This window comes from Monodon monoceros, unplaced genomic scaffold, assembly GCF_005190385.1.
Source record: "Monodon monoceros isolate NGI ecotype Baffin Bay Population unplaced genomic scaffold, NGI_Narwhal_1 Super_Scaffold_13, whole genome shotgun sequence".
Lineage (NCBI taxonomy): Eukaryota > Metazoa > Chordata > Mammalia > Artiodactyla > Monodontidae > Monodon > Monodon monoceros.
Genome location: NW_021703769.1, coordinates 38,915,293 through 38,934,931, shown reverse-complemented (window position 1 = coordinate 38,934,931; position 19,639 = coordinate 38,915,293). Strand labels below are relative to the sequence as shown.

The window sequence follows — 19,639 nt, the reverse complement described above, 5'->3', positions numbered from 1 at the left end:
AGAAATATGGTGAGAGAGTGGGGAAGGGAGATGTGGAAAAGAAGACAGCGAATAATGGGTTCGTTGATCAGCAGGTTACCACTGTGGGCAGCTGGAGTTCTAGCCTGTTGAGGACAGTCTGAGAGACTGCGTAGCACATGTCTTCAAATTACGCCCCCAGATGGAGAAGAGCTCAAGGTTCTCATCTGCCAACTCCCATCACTCACTGAGGAGGGTTGCTCTTGGGGTATCAACTCTCGCTTCCTATAGGTGGGGACTCCTGGGTCCACAGAAAACCCTTAGACAGAAAGATGCAGGTGCTTGTAATAGAAAGCTGTCAGTGTGCCTGTTTACTTAGACCATAATGTTGCCAGGACTAAAATTTGTCCTCACTGGGATATCTTATAATTCAAGAACACAATAATGAACACAGGATAGCTTTTAAATAATTTCTTAGCTCTTTGGTTTACTGAATCTCTGTTCAACTCGCCTGTCTCTCCTTTTAAGCATCTTTTTATTAAAACTTTAATTTTTTTCCCAGAGGCAAAAAAAACAAGTTTCAAAACGTGAAGCTCACTGTTAGATTTTTGTTTCTAGTACCTTCCCCTTTTCGTAGAACATCTGTCTCATCATGAACTTTGGAAGTATAAATTTAAAAGAACTGAACATGAATGCTCTTGGAATTCTGATGAACAAGTGTTTTCTGAAAGTCTGTCACCCCACCCTTACTTCTGCAAGGTGAGGACCTACCATATATAAATTCCATTTTCACATCACTCACATATATTCATATTTAAGGCTGAATGGTGAACATGGAGGAGGATACCGCATAGAGATGGGGGCAGGAATGAATTGCTGTGCATGCTGTTATTTTTAGTGGCTACCTCTCATCGTCCTTAAACTGTCACTGAAGAATAGCTTTTAACAAGCTGCAAAACCCTGAAAGGTCATAACCCAGGAGGGAAGAGACCCCAGGAACGTGCACCAGGGAAGATGCAGTTGGATAAACAAGCCATAAAGTGCACCATATTTTCTCGTTTCCAGCATTTCACTGAAGAGCTGACCCCAGGCTATTCCCCTGTGAAAGTGGAATTTTAAAAGAACCATCCCCAAACAAACCTATACTAATCCCCAGTTGGCTGGCTTTCCCCATCACTAATGAAACCCAGGAGGGTCCCTAAGTGAGGTGTGACAATTTGAGAGGCAGAGTGAAGATCACAGAGGTGAGAAACCTACCACCTCTCTTTTCATATCCTGAGGAGCATATGGGCCAGACTTAGCACGCTCAAAGTTCTGGTGGCCAGGACAAAGTTCCCACTGCCTGAGAGCTTCGTGTAGATGGACACCCACCGCTGCGACGTCCCCTCCTCCAGTGTGGCCCAGCCCAGCCGTTTCAAAGATGCCTTAGCTGAGACTGTTGCACATATTTTTTTCTGAGGAGTGAGGTGAATGTGTCCACACGAGACGAAATGATGGAAATGAGACATGGGATAAGGGACTGGCTGACCTTCTCACCAGGGGCTGTGGGGACATGGCTCTGGACTCTAGGACCAGAGTATGGATAGAGCTTATAAGGTCTCATCTATCAGGCAGAAGTAAAGGGGGTTAGTGTTGGAGCAGGGTTGCGGGAGGAGGGCTGGATCTCTAGGAACTGAGAAATCAGGGTGCTATCTGCAGCAATTCTGCTTCTTAGAGATCTCTGGATGCTCCTTTTGGGATTGTGGAATCAGGGCCTGTCATCCTCCTTGGAAGGTGTCCAAAGGGTCAGAGTTAAGTCTAGCAACAGACAGGGCTAAGAGGTGGGCCTTCTCCATGCTCACCTTTCCTTTCTCACAGGTTGAAATCTTGAGCCTCAACCACACATGACATGACAAGGTCCTAGGGCTTGGTGGAGCCATAGGTGGGTGGCTGAGAATAGCCTGGGTCCTTGAAGTACCATGTGGAGGAGGGTGCTTGCCACCCATCGCCTTTTCTTACAAATGTTTAATCTACTTTAACTAATAAATTACTATATGGGGATTTTTTTTTTTTTTTACCATTTTGGGATTTTAAAAATTATTCCTGGGTTAATTCTGCTCTTTTCTGGATAGCATGTCTTTCTTTTCCTTGGATGTGTTTATTGGAGTATTGGGTAAGGAATTTTTTAAAGAAAGAGTACTGAGGAAGTAAACCTTGTGAACCTTTTACGTTAAAAAAAGTCCCTATTTGTCCCTCCCTTGATTAGACATGTTTTTCTGGATATAGGATTTTAGACTCAAAACTATTTTCCCTCTGAATTCGAAGGCATTGCTTCATTGTCTTCTAGCATCCAGAAATGCTAATGAGACATTCATGATAGAAAAAGCAGCAGGGGATACAAACAAAAAAATGCCCAAAGGACCAATACATACAGTCATACACACATGAAAAAATTGTATCACTCGTACGTTAATAAGAACCCATTTTCTTCTCCATCAGGTTGACAAATATTATAAAAATGGTAATATTCGGCATTGGCACAGATGGGGGAAATGAATATTTTTATACACTGCTTGATGGGTGTGAAAATTGGAACGAAATTTTTGGAGGACACGTTTGTAATATTCAGAAATAAAATCTGGTACTTTTACTTTTGTAGGTGAGATTGTTTTGTTTTTCTAGTTGGAAAGTTTTTAGTTTTCTTTATCCTTGGTGTAGCAAAGTTTCATGAAGATGCTTTTAGGTGAAAATCTATTTTTATTCATCAACTCAGTACTTACTGGGCCTTTCCTACCTTCTGTTTTGTTTCAGCCTCAGGGAACTAGTTCTTTTATGTTATTTCTTAGATTATTTTTCTTGCCTTCAGTTTTCCTTATTCTTTCTTTCTCAACTTTTTGTTAGATGGTTATTGGTCCTCCTGTATGACTCTGCTATATCTTTAAAATTTTCTCTCATGTTTTCTATCTCTTTTGTCCTTTGCTTTATATTCTGAGAGAGATTTAAAATTTTTTTATTATTTTCTTTCTATTGATTTATTTTCACCAAACATTTAAATAGTATTTTTAATTTTCATGAACTCTGGTTCCTTTTCATATCAACCCAGTTTTGTTTTGTGGGTGTGATATCTTCAAATAATCAGCTTGACCCACAAGGATGATAATTAGAATATTTTAAAAGTTCCCTTTTCTATGATTGTTGCTGTCGGTGAAAGTTTTTCTCTGTTTTCATCTTTGCTACTCATTTTGGTGTTGTTGGGTTTCTTCAAATACCTGGTAATCCCTATCTTCCATCTATATTCACAGTCGAGGTACATGTTAACAGTTTGAATAGCTGGCATGTTTCTTCTCTACTTGGCTACAAGTAAGAAATACATAGTAAAAAATGCAATTTTCAAAAGAGTTAGTGTTCATTTTATTAGAAATAGACCCACTTTAATAAAATATTTTAATTTTTCTATATAATGTTCCTGTAACATTAACTATCCATAGGACTTATAGAAGTGTCTATGTAGGAAATCTTTAACATTTGGTTCATCATATTTAGTTGATCCAACTTAATGAGTTGTCTCATTAATATAAAATCTTACAAATATATACTTTGAAGTTTTATCTAAGATTTTTTTGAGTTAAAAACTCTTAGATATTTAGTTGAAAATGTTTTAGGGGACCTGGATTATATTTTTTAATATCAACACACTACTTTATGTATAAAGAAAAACCCCTTTTGTCATAAGTGTCTATAATTTGTTACCGAGATTTATTGATGTTTTATGTGTGCAGAGATGCTTTTAAAAGACTAGTATAAAGTATATGAAATCGATATGAACATTATTAAAATAGTTGCATGACAACTACAATTATGTACAAACTAGATGAATTATGAGGAAATCATGTATTGTTGGCAAAAGAAATTATTTTTCCCTTTAAAAAAACTCGTAGTCTGATTGGCTGCATCAACCTGGTGAAACACCAGATGCCAAGATCTTTTTCCACGATCTCACATGGCTGCCCGTTCATTTTTCACACACAGAGCCTTATTCATGGTGGGGATCACTAGTTAAGTAGGCTAGATTGATCTCACCTCACTGAAGCCATTACACTTCTTTTAGTCTTCCTTGCACATTTGGTCCATGCAAGCTTCAAATCTGGAAAAAAAACAGACTCATGGGCTGGAGAAACAAAGAAGCAGCAATTTCCTTGCCTTTTTCCTTGGCCGGTGATGAAGTGGAGAGCATGTGGTGATTGGAGCCAGACCTAACCCTGGCCACGGGCAGTGCACCCAAACCTAATTAAGAAAGATCCTGAATAAACTTGGGTTCGAGCCAAAATCACTAGCCCCTTCAATCAATGTTTTTGATATAGAAATTAGCATCTGGGCTGAATAAAAGAGAGCACTGTTTCATGCCAGAGGGGGGAAAAAAAACATCTCTTTCTTCTACTCTGACTCCTCATGTTCGATATTTCATTGATTTGTATCAGTGATAACTTTTCTGAGCAGTTGACTTGCAACCATCAGATTTAAGCCTCTCATCTGGACAAAGGGGTACAACAAGAATGAGTGTGACAGGTTCTACCTTAAACCCTCACAGGCATCACCCTTTTTCAGATGGGTAAGCTGGTCTCACTAGTTCTTATTCCTGCTTGAATCACCCCTGCTGATATATAAAATTTAGCTGAAATAAATTTTTAAGAAACCTGATTCAATAAGGAAGAGGGCATCCTCAGAAAAAAAGCAATGCCCCATCAGAGTCTTGGAAGTCCTCTTTAGTCACTGCTAACCCCCTGACATCTTCAACACTGCTGCTGTCCAAGATGAGTCCATAATTCGTGTCCACGGGAGTCCCCTGAAGATAATGTATGTCAGAGTTCTTGGTACAGTGTCTGGCACATGACAAATGTCCCAAAAGGATTGATTTATTATCGTTCAAGACACCATATACCTACTTTAGAAATAATTCCTACTCTTACTCCAGGAAATAAGAGTGCATGGTATGAGACTGAGAAAGAAAATTTGACTCATTTTGGTGCCTTCGTGATCCTGAAGACTTACCTTTTAATGAGGTTGAAACAACTTAAGACATCTCTACCTTTCAGAGAGACTCAGTGAAATATATACTGATGAAGTCATAAGACTTCCGGGGCTCACCTCAAAGCAATCTGGTGGGAGGGGAGTGAAGTGGGGAGAAGGGAAATAGATGAAAAAGATTGGCCATGAATTGATAATGTTTGAAGCTAGGTGATAGGCACATGTGGGTTCATTATACTCTTCTATTTTATCATATGTTTAGGTTTTTCCATTATAAATTTTTTTAAGTGTGTAGATTAGAAATAAATTTTTTAAGAGGATGGACTGCTGTCAGCTCAAAGCTGAGTCCCTCCCCAAGAACTGAATTGCCTTCAACTGAACAGAATTGTCTTGCCCAACGTAACACTCTCCCCGACACCTCTACCCTGGTAGCTTGCATCCCGTGAATAGTCGATGGGGAGAAAAGACCTGGCTCTCGTTCCTCCTTTGGAGATAACTCTAGAGGCCCATCTCAGTTGCATAGCTTCCCTGGGGCTTACTGAAGCCTTCCTTATGATGACATCACAGTGCAACTTCTCCTGTTTCCAATCCTGTTCCCTCACTCCAACCTAGATATTGCACCATTGTATGTGGTCTCAGTGGTGTGCTGGTAAATGTCTAACCGCCAGCTCTCCAGATCACTGATTTGCAGTGTTTGCCAGTTTCTGTGATGTAAATACTCCCAATATGGCCAATTTCAAGCCACCAATGTGATGTCAGTGAAAACAGAATTGGGAAGAGATGAGCACAATTGGTTCTTGTGACACAGTGCAAACCAGGGCTCTCCACCCTGTGCCAATTTTTCTCAATGAAATTCTTGAAAGCAAATCTCCACCTCAGTCTTTTTTTAGGGCAACCCAAACTAAATCAACACAAAAACCATCAATTATTTTTTATATTGCCAATTTTGGTGATTTGTTTATTAGAGAAATTAACACATTGCAGGCAGAATGAAATGAAGTTGGTCACCTCATATCTTTCAGTGAAACACACACACACAACATTACCACAACACCATAAGACAACGTCCCACAATAACTGCTTAGAAACGTTTAAAATACAGTCTCCTTTTAATTTCCTAAACATTACACAGCTGCGTATGGCATTCTGAGAAAACAGACTTCAAATATGTTGTTCTTACTGAGACCAGGAAAAGTTGCCAAGAAAGTATCAGATAAGTTCAAATTACAATTGTTATTATTGCCATAAATCAGAGGGTATATTTAAGAGAGCTAAGGTTTTCTCATCGGAACTTTGAAGTCAGAGCAACCCATTTATAATATTTGTTATCTCTGATGAAAAATACAGAGGAGCATTGCATGTTTGAAGAACTGTTAAGACTTTCACCCAACTCAAGAGCTATTATTGGAATAAATAAATAATCAGAGGTTGAAGATTTTTTTTAAGGGGTAGGAACAAAAAAAAGAAACAAGGTATCACATTCAACGGAACAAGGGCATGAAAAGGAAAGGGAACATCTTGTAGGAAATGACACAGAGGGAGAACTAGAGAAGAGATAATTTTGCTCAAATGAATGGCAGATTATTCTTCAATATTGGGTCCTTTTTTGTAGAAACAGAAGGTACCTGGAAATGGAAACAAACGTCCCATTGAGGTGAAAAGTTTGAAATAATTCATTTTATTTTAGTAAAATAAGCACTCTTAACCATCAACAGAGAATCAGAACAAAGTTCCTGGTATGTTACTAGCACTGACCAATCTACCAAAACAAAAGTTCCAATAGTGGTTCTCAAACTATGACCTGGATGAGAATCCCCTGGGAAGGCTGGCTGAAATGAAAGATTCCTGGGCACTGTAGCCATTCTGATTCAGTGGAGGTCTGGTCTGGGGCCCAGGGATCTGCATTTTAACAAGCTTACTAGTATGTTCTGAAGTCCATGGCCTCTGCCAAACAAAAACATGCTGAAAGGGAAGATAGCCAAATACCCAGGATATTGCATTCCATAAGATTAGGAAGGTGTCTACACTATTTTGCTATTTTGCAAAAGTATCCTCCTTACAAATATCAGTCTGGATCTTTCATCTTCTGCTTCCCTGAAGGTCATTTTCAGAGACAGCATCTTCCATCTATCTATCAGCCAACCAAATTCTCATCTCTGTATCTTTATACTCTTGCTTGATCTGTAAAGGAAGGGAAAAGTGTGTGTGTGTGTGTGTGTGTATGTGTGTGTGTGTGCATGCGTGCACATGCGTGCACACCACAACTGGGAGGGTTGGGGGTGCATAACATTATGTTCTGTTAGAAAATTACCTTTCCAAACAGAACCAACCAATGGGACATTTTTGTCTCTGGTATCGTTTTTGAGACCCAATAATCCCTATTGAATTGAGATGATGGTTTTACTTACCTAGCAGTAGATTTTTTCTTATAAAAAATTCTCACAAGCACCCTCTTGACCAACCTTACCCTATTATGACATACATTCTTATATTACCAGCCCTTTGGGACCTGAGCCCCTCTAATATGCTCAGGAAACATTCCACTTGGATTAAAGTTGTTCTCCTAAGTGTATATTCAACACAGACTTTCTGACAGAGGTATGTCCTTGATCTTGTATTGGAGAATGTAATCAATTTCCCAGGACTCCGGGATCTTGATGAAGATGCATTTTGGACAATTAACTGAGATCAATTTCATTTAAATGTACATTTTCAAGAGAAAAGATCTATGTGTCTTGCTTTTCTTGGCACATTTATACAGCATACATTTTCTTTGCACAAGGAAAGCTGCAGTTCACTGAGAAGAGTGGGAATTTAGCCTCTGTTGGAATTTAGTTATCAAAATCCGTCATTGGATTGGGCAACTGCATTTTCAGGACCCCCTTCCTCTCCACTTCTGCTTATAGGACTCCTTGCAAATGTCCAGGAGGAGCTTTACCATGTGATCCACTTTTAAACTGATGTACCTACTGGAGGGTTATAATCTCCCCATAAAAAGCTTTCCAAAAGCTGATCACCTTTTTATATATATATATATATTTTTCCAGCTTTATTGAGATATAATTGACATACAGCACTGCATAAGTTTAAGGTGTACAGCATAATAATTTGACTTACATACACCATGAAATGATTATCACAATAAGTTTAGTGAACATCCATCATCTCATACAGATACAGATTTAAAGGAATAGAAAAAAATTTTTTTCCTTGTTGTGAGAACCCTTAGTGTTTCCTCTCTTAACAACTTTTATATGTAACATTCAGCAGTGTTCATTTATTTATCATGTTGTACGTGACATCCCTAGTAATTATTTATCTTATAACTGGAAGTTGATACCTTTAACTGCCTTCGTCCAATTTCCCCACCTCCACCCCCACCTCTGGTAACTACAAATGTGATCTCTTTTTCTGTGAGGTTGTTTGTTTGCTCATTCCTAGTATACAGCATAGTGATCCAATATTTCTATACATTTCAAAATGACCACCAAAAGTCTAGTTACCATCTGTCACCAAAGATATTATATTATAATTGACTATACTCTCTGCATTCTGCATTTCATACCAGTGACTCATATATTTTGCAACTGGAAGTTTGTACCTCTTACCCTCCCTCACCTATTTCTCTCCTCCCCCTATCTCCCTCCCCTCTGGCAACTACCTGTTTGTTCTCTGTATCTATGACTCTGTTCCTGTTTTGTTATTTGTTCATTTGTTTTGTTTTTTAGATTCTACATATAAGTGCAATCATACGGTATTTGTCTTTCTCTGTCTAACTTATTTCACTTAGCATAAAACCTCTAGGTTCATCCATGTTGTCATAAATGGCAAGATTTCATTATTTTTATGGCTGAGTAATATTCAATTGTATATATATATACATACCACATCTTCTTTATCCATTTATCTATTGATGCACACTTGGGTTGCTTCCATATTTTGGCTATTGTAAATAATGCTGCAATGAACATAGGGGCGCAGATGTCTTTTTGAATTAGTATTTTTGTTTTCTTTGGATAAATACCCAGGATTGGAATTGATGGAGCATATGTTAGTTCTATTTTTAATTTTTTGAGGTACCTCCATACTGTTTTCCATCGTGGCTGCACCAATTTACTTTCCCACCAGCAGTGCATAGGGGTTACCTTTTCTCCATGTCCTTGCCAATATTTGTTATTTCTTGTCTTTTTGACAATAGCCATTCTGACAGGTGTGAGGTGATATCTCATTGTGGTTTTGATTGGAATTTCCCTAATGATTAGTGATTTTGAGCATCTTTGCATGTGTCTGTTGGCCATCTGTATGTCTTCTTTGAAAAAATGATTTAAACTTTTTTCCTTAACAGACACACCTGAGGGACAGAACATTTTCCAATTAGTAGCTCTTTACTGTAGTGATTTAGAACCAGGAGGAACCCCACCTAGACAGGATATATATATATGTTTGAGGCACGTGAATTTCCTGCAAGTGCCCCTGATGCCTCTTGGTGATGTTTGTATTTCTTCTCTCCCAAGTTGACAAGTGATGAAGACATAGTGATTAGGAGGACACAGCCTATTCTCAATCTCAGAGGAGACCTCAGTGCCCTCATCTCTACTGTGGGGATAAAAATAAAACAAAATTACAGAGTTATTTTGAAGATTAAAGAAGTTAATTTATCTAAAGATTCTAGCATAGTACATTATACATGGTAAACATGCAATATGTGCTATCTATTGTGATTATTATTTTATAGTTAATATTATTTTAAACTTTAGCCCAGTTATATCTGTGTTGTTTTAAAAATACTTTTATTGAACTCCTTAGTCTTATTATCTCAGCTTGAAATGAATAGTATAGGAGTGTAACATTTGCTTCTATATTTTTCTTTTTTTAAATTTAATTTAATTAATTAATTTTTAATACAGCAGGTTCTTATTTGTTATCTATTTTATACATATTAATGTATATGTGTCAATCCTAATCTCTCAACTCATCCCACCACCACCACCATCTCCCTGCCCCCCGCTTTCCCCCCTTGGTGTCCATACGTTTGTTCTCTACATCTGTGTCTCTATTTCTGCCTTGCAAACTGGTTCATCTGTACCATTTTCTTAGATTCCACATATATGTGTTAATATACTATATTTGTTTTTCTCTTTCTGACTTACTTCACTCTGTATGACAGTCTATAATTACATCCACAAATGACCCAATTTCTTTCCTTTTTATAGCTAATATTCCATTGTATGTATCTATCACATCTTCTTTATCCATTCATCTGTCGATGGGCATTTAGGTTGCTTCCATGACCTGGCTATTGTAAATAGTGCTGCAATGAACATTGAGGTACACGTATCTTTTTGAATTATGGTTTTCTCTGGGTATAGGCCCAGTAGTGGGATTGCTGGGTCATATGGTAATTCTATTTTTAGTTTTTTAAGGAACCTCCATACTGTTCTCCATAGTGGCTGTATCAATTTACATTCCCGCCAACAGGGCAAGAGGGTTTCCTTTTCTCCACACCCTCTCCAGCATTTGTTGTTTGTAGATTTTCTGATGATTCCTATTCTAACTGGTGTGAGGTGATATCTCATTGTAGTTTTGATTTGCATTTCTCTAATAATTAGTGATGTTGAGCAGCTTTTCATGTGCCTCTTGGCCATCTGTATATCTTCTTTAGTGAAATGTCTAATTAGGTTTTCTGCCCACATTTTGACTGGGTTGTTTTTTTAATATTGAGCTGCATGAGCTGCTTATATATTTTGGAGATTGATCCTTTGTCCGTTGATTTGTTTGCAAATATTTTCTCCCATTCTGAGGGTTGTCTTTTTGTCTTGTTTGTAGTTTCCTTTGCTGTGCAAAAGCTTTCAATTTTCACTAGGTCCCATTTGTTTATTTATTTTTTTATTTCCATTACTCTAGGAGGTGGGTCAAAAAAGACCTTGCTGTGATTTATGTCAAAGAGTGTTATTCCTATGTTTTCCTCTAAGAGTTTTATAGTGTCCGGTCTTACATTTAGGTCTTTAACCCATTTTGAGTTTATTTTTGTGTATGGTATTAGGGAGTGTTCTAATTTCATTCTTTTATGTGTAGCTGCCCAGTTTTCCCAGCACCACTTATTGAAGTGACTGTCTTTTCTCCGTTGTATATCCTTGCCTCTTTTGTCACAGATTAGTTGACCATAGGTGCATGGGTTTATCTCTGAGCTTTCTATCCTGTTCCATTGATCTATATTTCTGATTTTGTGCCAGTACCATATTGTCTTGATTACTGTAGCTTTGTAGTATAGTCTGAAGTCAGGGAGGCTGATTCCTCCAACTCCATTTTTTTTCCCCTCAGGGTCACTTTGGCTATTCGGGGTCTTTTGTCTCTACATAAAAATTTTAAGATTTTTTTGTTCTAGTTGTGTAAAAAATGCCATTGGTAATTTTATAGGGATTGCCTTGAATCTGTACATTGCTTTGGGTAGTATAGTCATTATCACACTATTGATTCTTCCAATCCAAGAACATGATATATCTCTCCATCTGTTTGTGTCATCTTTGATTTCTTTCATCAGTGTTTTATAGTTCTGAGTACAGGTCTTTTACCTCCTCAGGTAGATTTATTCCTAGGTATTGGGGAATTTTTCCTTAATTTCTCTTTCTAATCTTTCATTGATCTTGCATTATAGGAATGCAAGAGACTTCTGTGCATTAATTTTGTATCCTGCAACTTTACCAAATTCATTCACTATCTCTAGTAGTTTTCTGGTGGCATCTTTAGGATTATCAATGTATAGTATCTGCAAACAGTGATAGTTTTACTTCTTCTTTTCCAATTTGTATTCCTTTTATTTCTTTTTCTTCTCTGATTGCTGTGGCTAAGACTTCCAAAACTATGTTGAATAATAGTGGTGAGAGTGGACATCCTTGTCTTGTTTCTGATCTTAAAGGAAATGCTTTCACTTTTTCACATTTGAGAATGATGTTTGCTGTGGGTTTGTCATATATGGCCTTTATTATGTTGAGGTAGGTTCCCTCAATGCCCACTTTCTGGAGAGTTTTTATCATAAATGGGTGTTGAATTTTGACAAAAGCTTTCTGTGCATCTATTGAGATGATCATATGGTTTTTATTCTTCAATTTGTTAATATGGTGTATCACATTGAGTGATTTGCATATTTTTAAAGAATCTTTGCATCCCTGGGATAAATCCCACTTGATCATGGTGCATGATCCTTTTAATGTGTTGTTGGCTTCTGTTTGCTAGTATTTTTTGAGGAGTTTTGCATCTATATTCATCAGTGATATTGGTCTGTAATTTTCTTTTTCTGTAGTATCTTTGTCTGGTTTTGGTATCAGGGTGATGGTGGCCTAATAGAATGAGTTTGGGAGTGTTCCTTCCTCTGTAATTTTTTGGAAGAGTTTGAGAAGGATGGGTGTTAGCTCATCTCTATATGTTTGATAGAATTCACCTGTGAAGTGATCTGGTCCTGGGCTTTTGTTTGTTGGAAGATTTTAAATCACAGTTTCAATTTCATTACTTGTGATTGGTCTGTTCATATTTTCTATTTCTTCCTGGTTCAGTCCTGGAAGGTTAAACCTTTATAAGAATTGTTCAGTTCTTCCAGGCTGTCCATTTTATTGGCATAGAATTGCTTGTAGTAGTCTCTTATGATGCTTTGTATTTCTGAGGTGTCTGTTGTAACTTCTCCTTTTTCATTTGTAATTTTATTGATTTGAGTCCTCTCCCTCTTTTCCTTGATGAGTCTGGCTAAAGGTTTATCAATTTTGTTTATCTTCTCAAAGAACCCAGTTTTGAATTTTATTGATCTTTGCAATTGTTTTCTTTGTTTCTATTTCATTTATTTCTGCTCTGATCTTTATGATTTCTTTCCTTCTACTAACTTTGGGTTTTGTTTGTTCTTCTTTCTCTAGTTCCTGTAGGTGTAAGGTTTGATTGTTTATTTGAGAATTTTCTTATTTCTTGAGGTAGGATTGTATTGCTATAAACTTCTCTCTTAGAACTGCTTTTGCTGCATCCCATAGGTTTTGGATCATCGTGTTTTCATTGTCACTTGTCTCTAGGTATTTTTTTATTTCCTCTTTGATTTCTCTTGGTTATTTAGTAACATATTGTTTAGCCTTCATGTGTCTTTGCTTTTTATGTTTTCTTCCCCTGTAATTGACTTCTAATCTCATATCATTTTGATTGGAAAGGATGCTTGATATGATTTCAATTTTCTTAAATTTACTGAGGCTTGATTTGTGACCCATGATGTGATCTATCCTGGAGAATTTTCCATGTGCACTTGAGTAGAAAGTGTAATCTGCTGTTTTCAGATGGAATGTCCTATAAATATCAATTAAGTCTATCTTGCCTGTTGTGTCTTTTAAAGCTTGAGTTTCCTTATTAATTTTCTGTCCGGATGATCTGTCCATTGGTGTAAGTAAGGTGTTGAAGCCCCCCACTATGATTGTGTTACTGTTGATTTCCTCTTTTATAGCTGTTAGCAGTTGCCTTATGTATTGAGGTGCTCCTATGTTGGGTGCATATATATTAATAATTGTTTTAACATCTTCTTGGATTGATCCCTTGACCACTGTGTAGTGTCCTTCCTTGTCTCTTGGAACATTCTTTATTTTAAAGTTTATTTGATCAGATATGAGTATTGCTCCTCCAGCTTTCTTTTGATTTCCATTTGCATGGAATATCTTTTTCCATCCCCTCACTTTCAGTCTGTATGTGTCCGTAGGTCTGAAGTGGGTCTCTTGTAGACAGCATATATATGGGTCTTGTTTTTGTATCCATGCAGTGAGTCTATGTCTTTTGGTTGGAGCATTTAATCCATTCACATTTAAGGTAATTATCAATATGTATGTTCCTATTACCATTTTCTTAACTGTTTTGTGTATGTTTTTGTACGTCCTTTTCTTCTCTTGTGTTTTCCACTTAGAGCAGTTCCTTTAACATTTGTTGTAGAGCTGGTTTGGTGGTGGTTAGCTTTGGCTTGTCTGTAAAGGTTTTGATTTCTCCATTGAATCTGAATGAGATCCTTGCTGGGTAGAGTAATCTTCGTTGTAGCTTCTTCCCTTTTATCTCTTTAAATATATTGTGCCACTCCCTTCTGGTTTGTAGAGTTTCTGCTGTTAACCTTATGGGAGTTCCCTTGTATGTTACTTGAAATTTTTCCCTTGTTGCTTTTAATAATTTTTCTTTGTCTTTATTTTTTGTCAAATCGATTACTATGTGTCTCAGCATATTTCTCCTTGGGTTTATCCTGCCTGAGACTCTGTGCTTCCTGGACTTGTGTGGCTATTTCCTTTCCCATGTTAGGGAAGTTTTTGACTATAATCTCTTCAAATATTTTCTCGGTTTCTTTCTCTCTCTCTTCTCCTTCTGGAACCCCTATAATGCAAATGTTTGTGCATCTAATGTTGTCCCAGAGGTCTCTTAGGCGGTCTTCATTTCTTTTCATTCTTTTTTCTTTATTCTGTTCTGTGGCAGTAAATTCCACCATTCTGTCTTCCAGGTCACTTATCTGTTCTTCTGCCTCAGTTATTCTGCTATTGATTCCTTCTATTATATTTTTCATTTCAATTATTGTATTGTTCATTTCTTTTCGTCTGTTCTTTAATTCTTCTAGGTGTTTTTTCTTTCATTCTTCTAGGTCTTTGTTAAACATTTCTTCCTTCTTCTTGATCTTTGCCTCCATTCTCTTTCTGAGGTTCTGGATCATCTTCACTATCATTATTCTCAATTCTTTTTCTGGAAGGTTGCCTATCTCCACTTCATTTAGTTGTTTTTCTGGGGTTTTATCTTGTTCCTTCATGTGGTACATAGTCCTCTGCCTTTTCATTTTGTCTATCTTTCTGTGAATGTGGTTTTCGTTCCACAGCCTGCACAATTGTAGTTCTTCTTGCTTCTGCTGTCTGCCTTCTGGTGGATGAGGCTATCTAAGAGGCTTCTGCAAGTTTTCTGATGGGAGGGACTGGTGGTGGGTAGAGCTGACTGTTGCTCTGGTGGGCGGAGCTCAGTAAAACTTTGATCCTCTTGACCGCTGATGGGTGGGGCTGGGTTTTGGTTGTTTGGCCTGAGGCAACCCAACACTGAAGCCTACTGGGCTCTTTGTTGGGGCTAATGGTGGACTCTGGGAGGGCTCACGCCAAGGAGTACTTCCCAGAACTTCTGCTGCCAGTGTCCTTGTCCCCACGGTGAGCCACAGCCACCCCCCACCTCTGCAGGAGACCCTCTAGCACTAGGTTTGATTCATGCTCCCCTAGGGTCACTGCTCCTTCTCCTGGGTCCCATTATGCACACTACTTTGTGTGTGCCCTCCAAGAGTGGAGTCTCTGTTTCCCCCAGTCCTGTCAAAGTCCTGCAATCAAATACCGCTAGCCTTCAAAGTCTGATTCTCTGGGAATTGCTCCTCCTGTTGCCAGACCCCAGGGTTGGGAAGCCTGACATGGGGCTCAGAACCTCCAGTGGTGGACTTTTGTGGTATAATTGTTCTCCAGTTTGTGTGTTACCCACCCAGCAGTTATGGGATTTGATTTTATTGTGATTGCTCCCCTCCTACCATCTCATTGCAGCTTCTCCTTTGTCTTTGGATGTGAGGTATCTTTTTTGGTGAGTTCCAGTGTCTTCCTGTTGATGATTGTTCAGCAGTTAGTTGTGATTCCAGTGCTCTCACAAGAGGGAGTGAGTGCACATCCTTCTACTCCACCATCTTGAACCAATCTCCATGCTTCTCCATCCAACACGGGAGCTGTGGGTGGAGTTTCTATCCCAGCTCACAGCATGAAAGCCTTGGTCCATCTGTGTCATGCAAAGTCAAACCTCTCTTGAAGTGATTTGTTTATAGTGTCATTTGATGGAGTGGAATGTTCTGTAACTCATTCGAACTATTACAGAAGCTTTGCTAAAAGGTCACCACTGCTTTTTAGTGTTTCCCAATCTGGGCACCATCTGGAAGCTTGATAAAGATAAGGTTTTCCCCTGGCTTCTTCCATACCAACTAGATCCAATTAGCAAAGTGTTACTTTTGCAGAGAAATTTGTGTTCACGTTAGGAGAGACAGAGACAGACAGGCAGACATACAGAGACAGACAGAGAGATAAAGAGAGATAGAGACAACTCAAATAAATTCCAGTTAGTTGCCCAATAGTGTGCAAGCCCACTTAGCACCAAATTGGAGTGCTTATGCCAGAGGTCAGTAGTATTTAATAAGCCTGAATGGGGAAGGGGGTCAGAATTGAAAAGTAGAATAGCATTTACTTTTAAATGTCATTTTTGAATCAATATGTTCTTCAAGTGTAGTCTTGAGAGGCAACTCTAAAGGAACTTGAATTTCCCCCATGTACTCCAAATTTAATAGGAAAATGACCACTCAGTCATTAAAGTAGTAAAAGCGATGCTAAACATTCAGTCTGCATGGCACCAACAACATTCAAGTTGTTATAACTTTACAGTTTTAGTCTAGGCCTATCATTGGCTTGCTTGCTTTCTGCCCTCCTCCTGATGAAACAAAAGTCTCGAATTTTCCAAACCTCAAAACTCAGCTGTAAAACTGTAGGAGACCAGCAAGCGGAAAAAGAAAATTTCCTTTAAAGATGTTTGGTCGCCGCTGGCCAGGCCTGCACTCTCCCTTGAAACATTAACTATGGCTTTTGACGCTTGTCCTTGGAAAAAGTCCAAATGTGGCAAATGGTAGAGGCAACATTTCTTTACCCTCCTGCCTGGAACTCCCCGTGATACGGATGAGTTCTAGCTGGTGTTTCATGGGTAACAAGGAGTCCACCTACAGCCCACTACCCTTGCCCCCATCTGCAGATGAAATCAGCAAACACGTAATAAGATCTACTGAACTAAAAAATCAAAACCCTCTTATTTGGTTGGAACTCCTGAAAGGGTCTGGACCAAAGAGGCTGCACAATAGCAACTAAAATACAGGCTCTTTGCTGTTAAAACTATTCTAAGAAGTGTGTGTGTGTATTTGCAGCAGGATACTTAGGGGAAGAGAAAACTAAACTCTGGAACCATAGTTTTGTCTCTGCAGAGACATTAAAAGCACAACAATCGTGTCTCCCTTGGCTCAATGAAATTGGTTTGGAAACCAAAACTGTCCTTAGAAAGGAGAAGAAATCTATTCATATTTCTTTGGAGGCAAGGAGGGAGGTCTTTCTGGCAAAGTCTTTAGGCTCCATTCAGGTCCAGGAAACTCAATCCTCAAGTTCAAAGTTCGTCTCGTCGTAGAGTTCAGGGCGTGCTGACTTCCTGTTCCGGGAATATTTCACATGCAGGAGGTCACCCATCTCATCCAGGGCTTCCAAAACCTGCAAAGAGATTCCTTCCATCAGTTCTCTTTAAACCACCAAGTGGCCTTGCTCTCTGGGGGGCTCACAGAGAACCACACTCTTCTTTTGCCAGCTTATTCGATTTTAAAGAAAAGGAGAAAGATCCAAATCATTAAGCTGTGGTTCATAAGTCAGCCCTAGAGGAATGTTAGAGGCTAATGCATTTTATTTTCATATTCTTTAATAGTCTAACTCCACATTACGAATCTTTAGTTTATTTTGGGGGTGAGAGAAGAGGAATAAAATCATCTGATCCATGCCTACCCTTGAAGGATTTATTTTAAAGTTTAATGACATATATAAACTTGTGGAAGAAAAAGAAAACTTCGCAGATTACATTTGTGTTAATTCTTCATGACACAGCAAAGCAACCTGGCCAGGAAGAAAACGGAACATTATGGGAGCTAATTAGGTTCCTCCTCTCTCTCCCATTCTTCTGCTGCCCGCCTCCTCCCACCCTCAACTTTTAAATAGTCATCTCTATGCTCCATAGAATAATAGAATTTAAAACCACAAGACACCAAGAACTCATCTGTTTCAGTTCTCTCAATCCAGGCAGGTAAATGTATCCCCAAGTTTACAGATGAAACAACTGAGATCCAGAATATACAAAATGTAAGTTTTTCCTTCCAGTCTATCACTAATCCTACTGAATTGGGCATGCCTTTTTAACCTTTTGGGCCTGTTTTTCTCAACCAGTCAAAAGAAAAGGGAAATGATATTAGAGTCCAATGTTTTGAAAAAGGTAAAGTGAGAATCGTTACCATCAGAATGAATGACTCATGGGGCTTATGGATTTTCTCCGTTGGGAAATCTTTCAAACTGACATTAGTTAAGATCCCTACCAAGATGTTAAGAATAGTTTATTTCTGGGTGGTAGGATTATGGGTAATTAAAATTTTCTTTTTACTTCAATTTATTTTCTTAATTTTTATACCAAATATAAGCCCTAGGAAAAAGTATCAGGCTTTACATTTTAAGTGGCATCAATCTGGGGTAGTTTCTGTTGCTTTTCCTGAAGGTGGGGGATGGAGTAGCCCTGTGGCTTTGAAAGTGAAGGACCCACACACCTGGGGGAGAAGTACCACAATTCATGAAGGATGTGGGAGGAAAACATAGGATTTTGATTCATTTTAATCTCAACCTTTTAAAAAATTAAAAAAAAATTTTTAATACAATTTTAAAGGTTACTTTCCATTTACAGTTATTACAATGTATCAGCTATATTCCCTGTGTTGTGTACAATACATCCTTGAGCCTATCTTATACCCAATAGTTTGTGCCTCTTGCTGCCCAACCCTTATGTTACCCCTCCCACTCTCCCCACTGGTAACAAGTAGTTTGCTCTCTATGTCTGTGTCTGCTTCGTTTTTATTATATTAACTAGTTTGTTGTATTTTTTATATTCTACACATAAGCAATGTCATACAGTACTTGTCTTTCTCTGTCTGACTTATTTTACTTGGCATAATGCCCTCCAAGTCCATCCATGTTGCTGCAAATGGCAAAATTTCATTCTTTTTTATGGTTGAGTTATATTCCATTGAAAATACATACCACATCTTCTTTACCCATTCATCTATTGATGGACACTTAAGTTGCTTCCATATCTTGGCTATTGTAAGTAACACTGCTATGAACATTGGGGTGCATGTATCTTTTTGAACTAGTGTTTTTGGTTTTTTCATATATATACCCAGGAATGGAATTGCTGGATCATATGGCAGTTCTATTTTTAGTTTTTTGAGAAACCTCCATACTGTTTTCCACAGTGGCTGCACCAATATACATTCCCACCCACAGTGTACGAGGGTTCCCTTTTCTCCACATCCTTGCCAACATTTGTAATTTGTGTTCTTTTTGATGATAGCCATTCTGACAGGGGTGAGGTGGTATCTCAACCTTTTTAACTTCTTTTTTTGTGTCTGTTATAAAATGTACATAATATATTGGTAATGCATGTATTATTTCTAAATGGATTTATGTTGAGGCCCGCTAATCAACTACCTGAAACACACCAGTACTCAAACAAAGTCGGCTTTATTCAGCTTGCTGCAGCAGGGAATATGCACTCCAGAAGGACCATCTTCGTAACAGGGAGTTGGGAAGGGCTACGTATCACATCTGGACTTGTGCACGAGATGATTCTAAGGAAGCAGGGGCCAGTTCTGGCTTGGATGCTGTCGAGAAGCTGGAGCAGCTCAGTGTTGTTTATACATAGACTTATCTAGAAGGCGGGAGGATTATAGCAAGGCTAGAGCTGTCCTTGGTAACGGAGCAGCTGCCACTCATGTTAGAAGAGGGACCTTTTAAGTCATTTTCTGTTTGTAAAGTGTCCTCCTTTTTGTCTTGTTCCA

The 19,639-nt window shown here is 38.4% G+C and overlaps 1 protein-coding gene across 1 annotated transcript in view; it reads right to left on the bottom strand.

Annotated features, from left to right (window-relative positions):
* Nucleotides 1-16,138: 16,138 nt before the first annotated feature.
* The window catches only part of SPTLC3 (serine palmitoyltransferase long chain base subunit 3), a 133,630-nt gene continuing 130,129 nt past the window's right edge, over nt 16,139-19,639 (bottom strand). Inside the window, exon 13 of the mRNA XM_029222292.1 lies at nt 16,139-17,261. Coding sequence (XP_029078125.1) covers nt 17,148-17,261 — 114 coding nt within the window. The 3' untranslated portion in view covers nt 16,139-17,147. The remainder of the gene's footprint in view (nt 17,262-19,639) is intronic.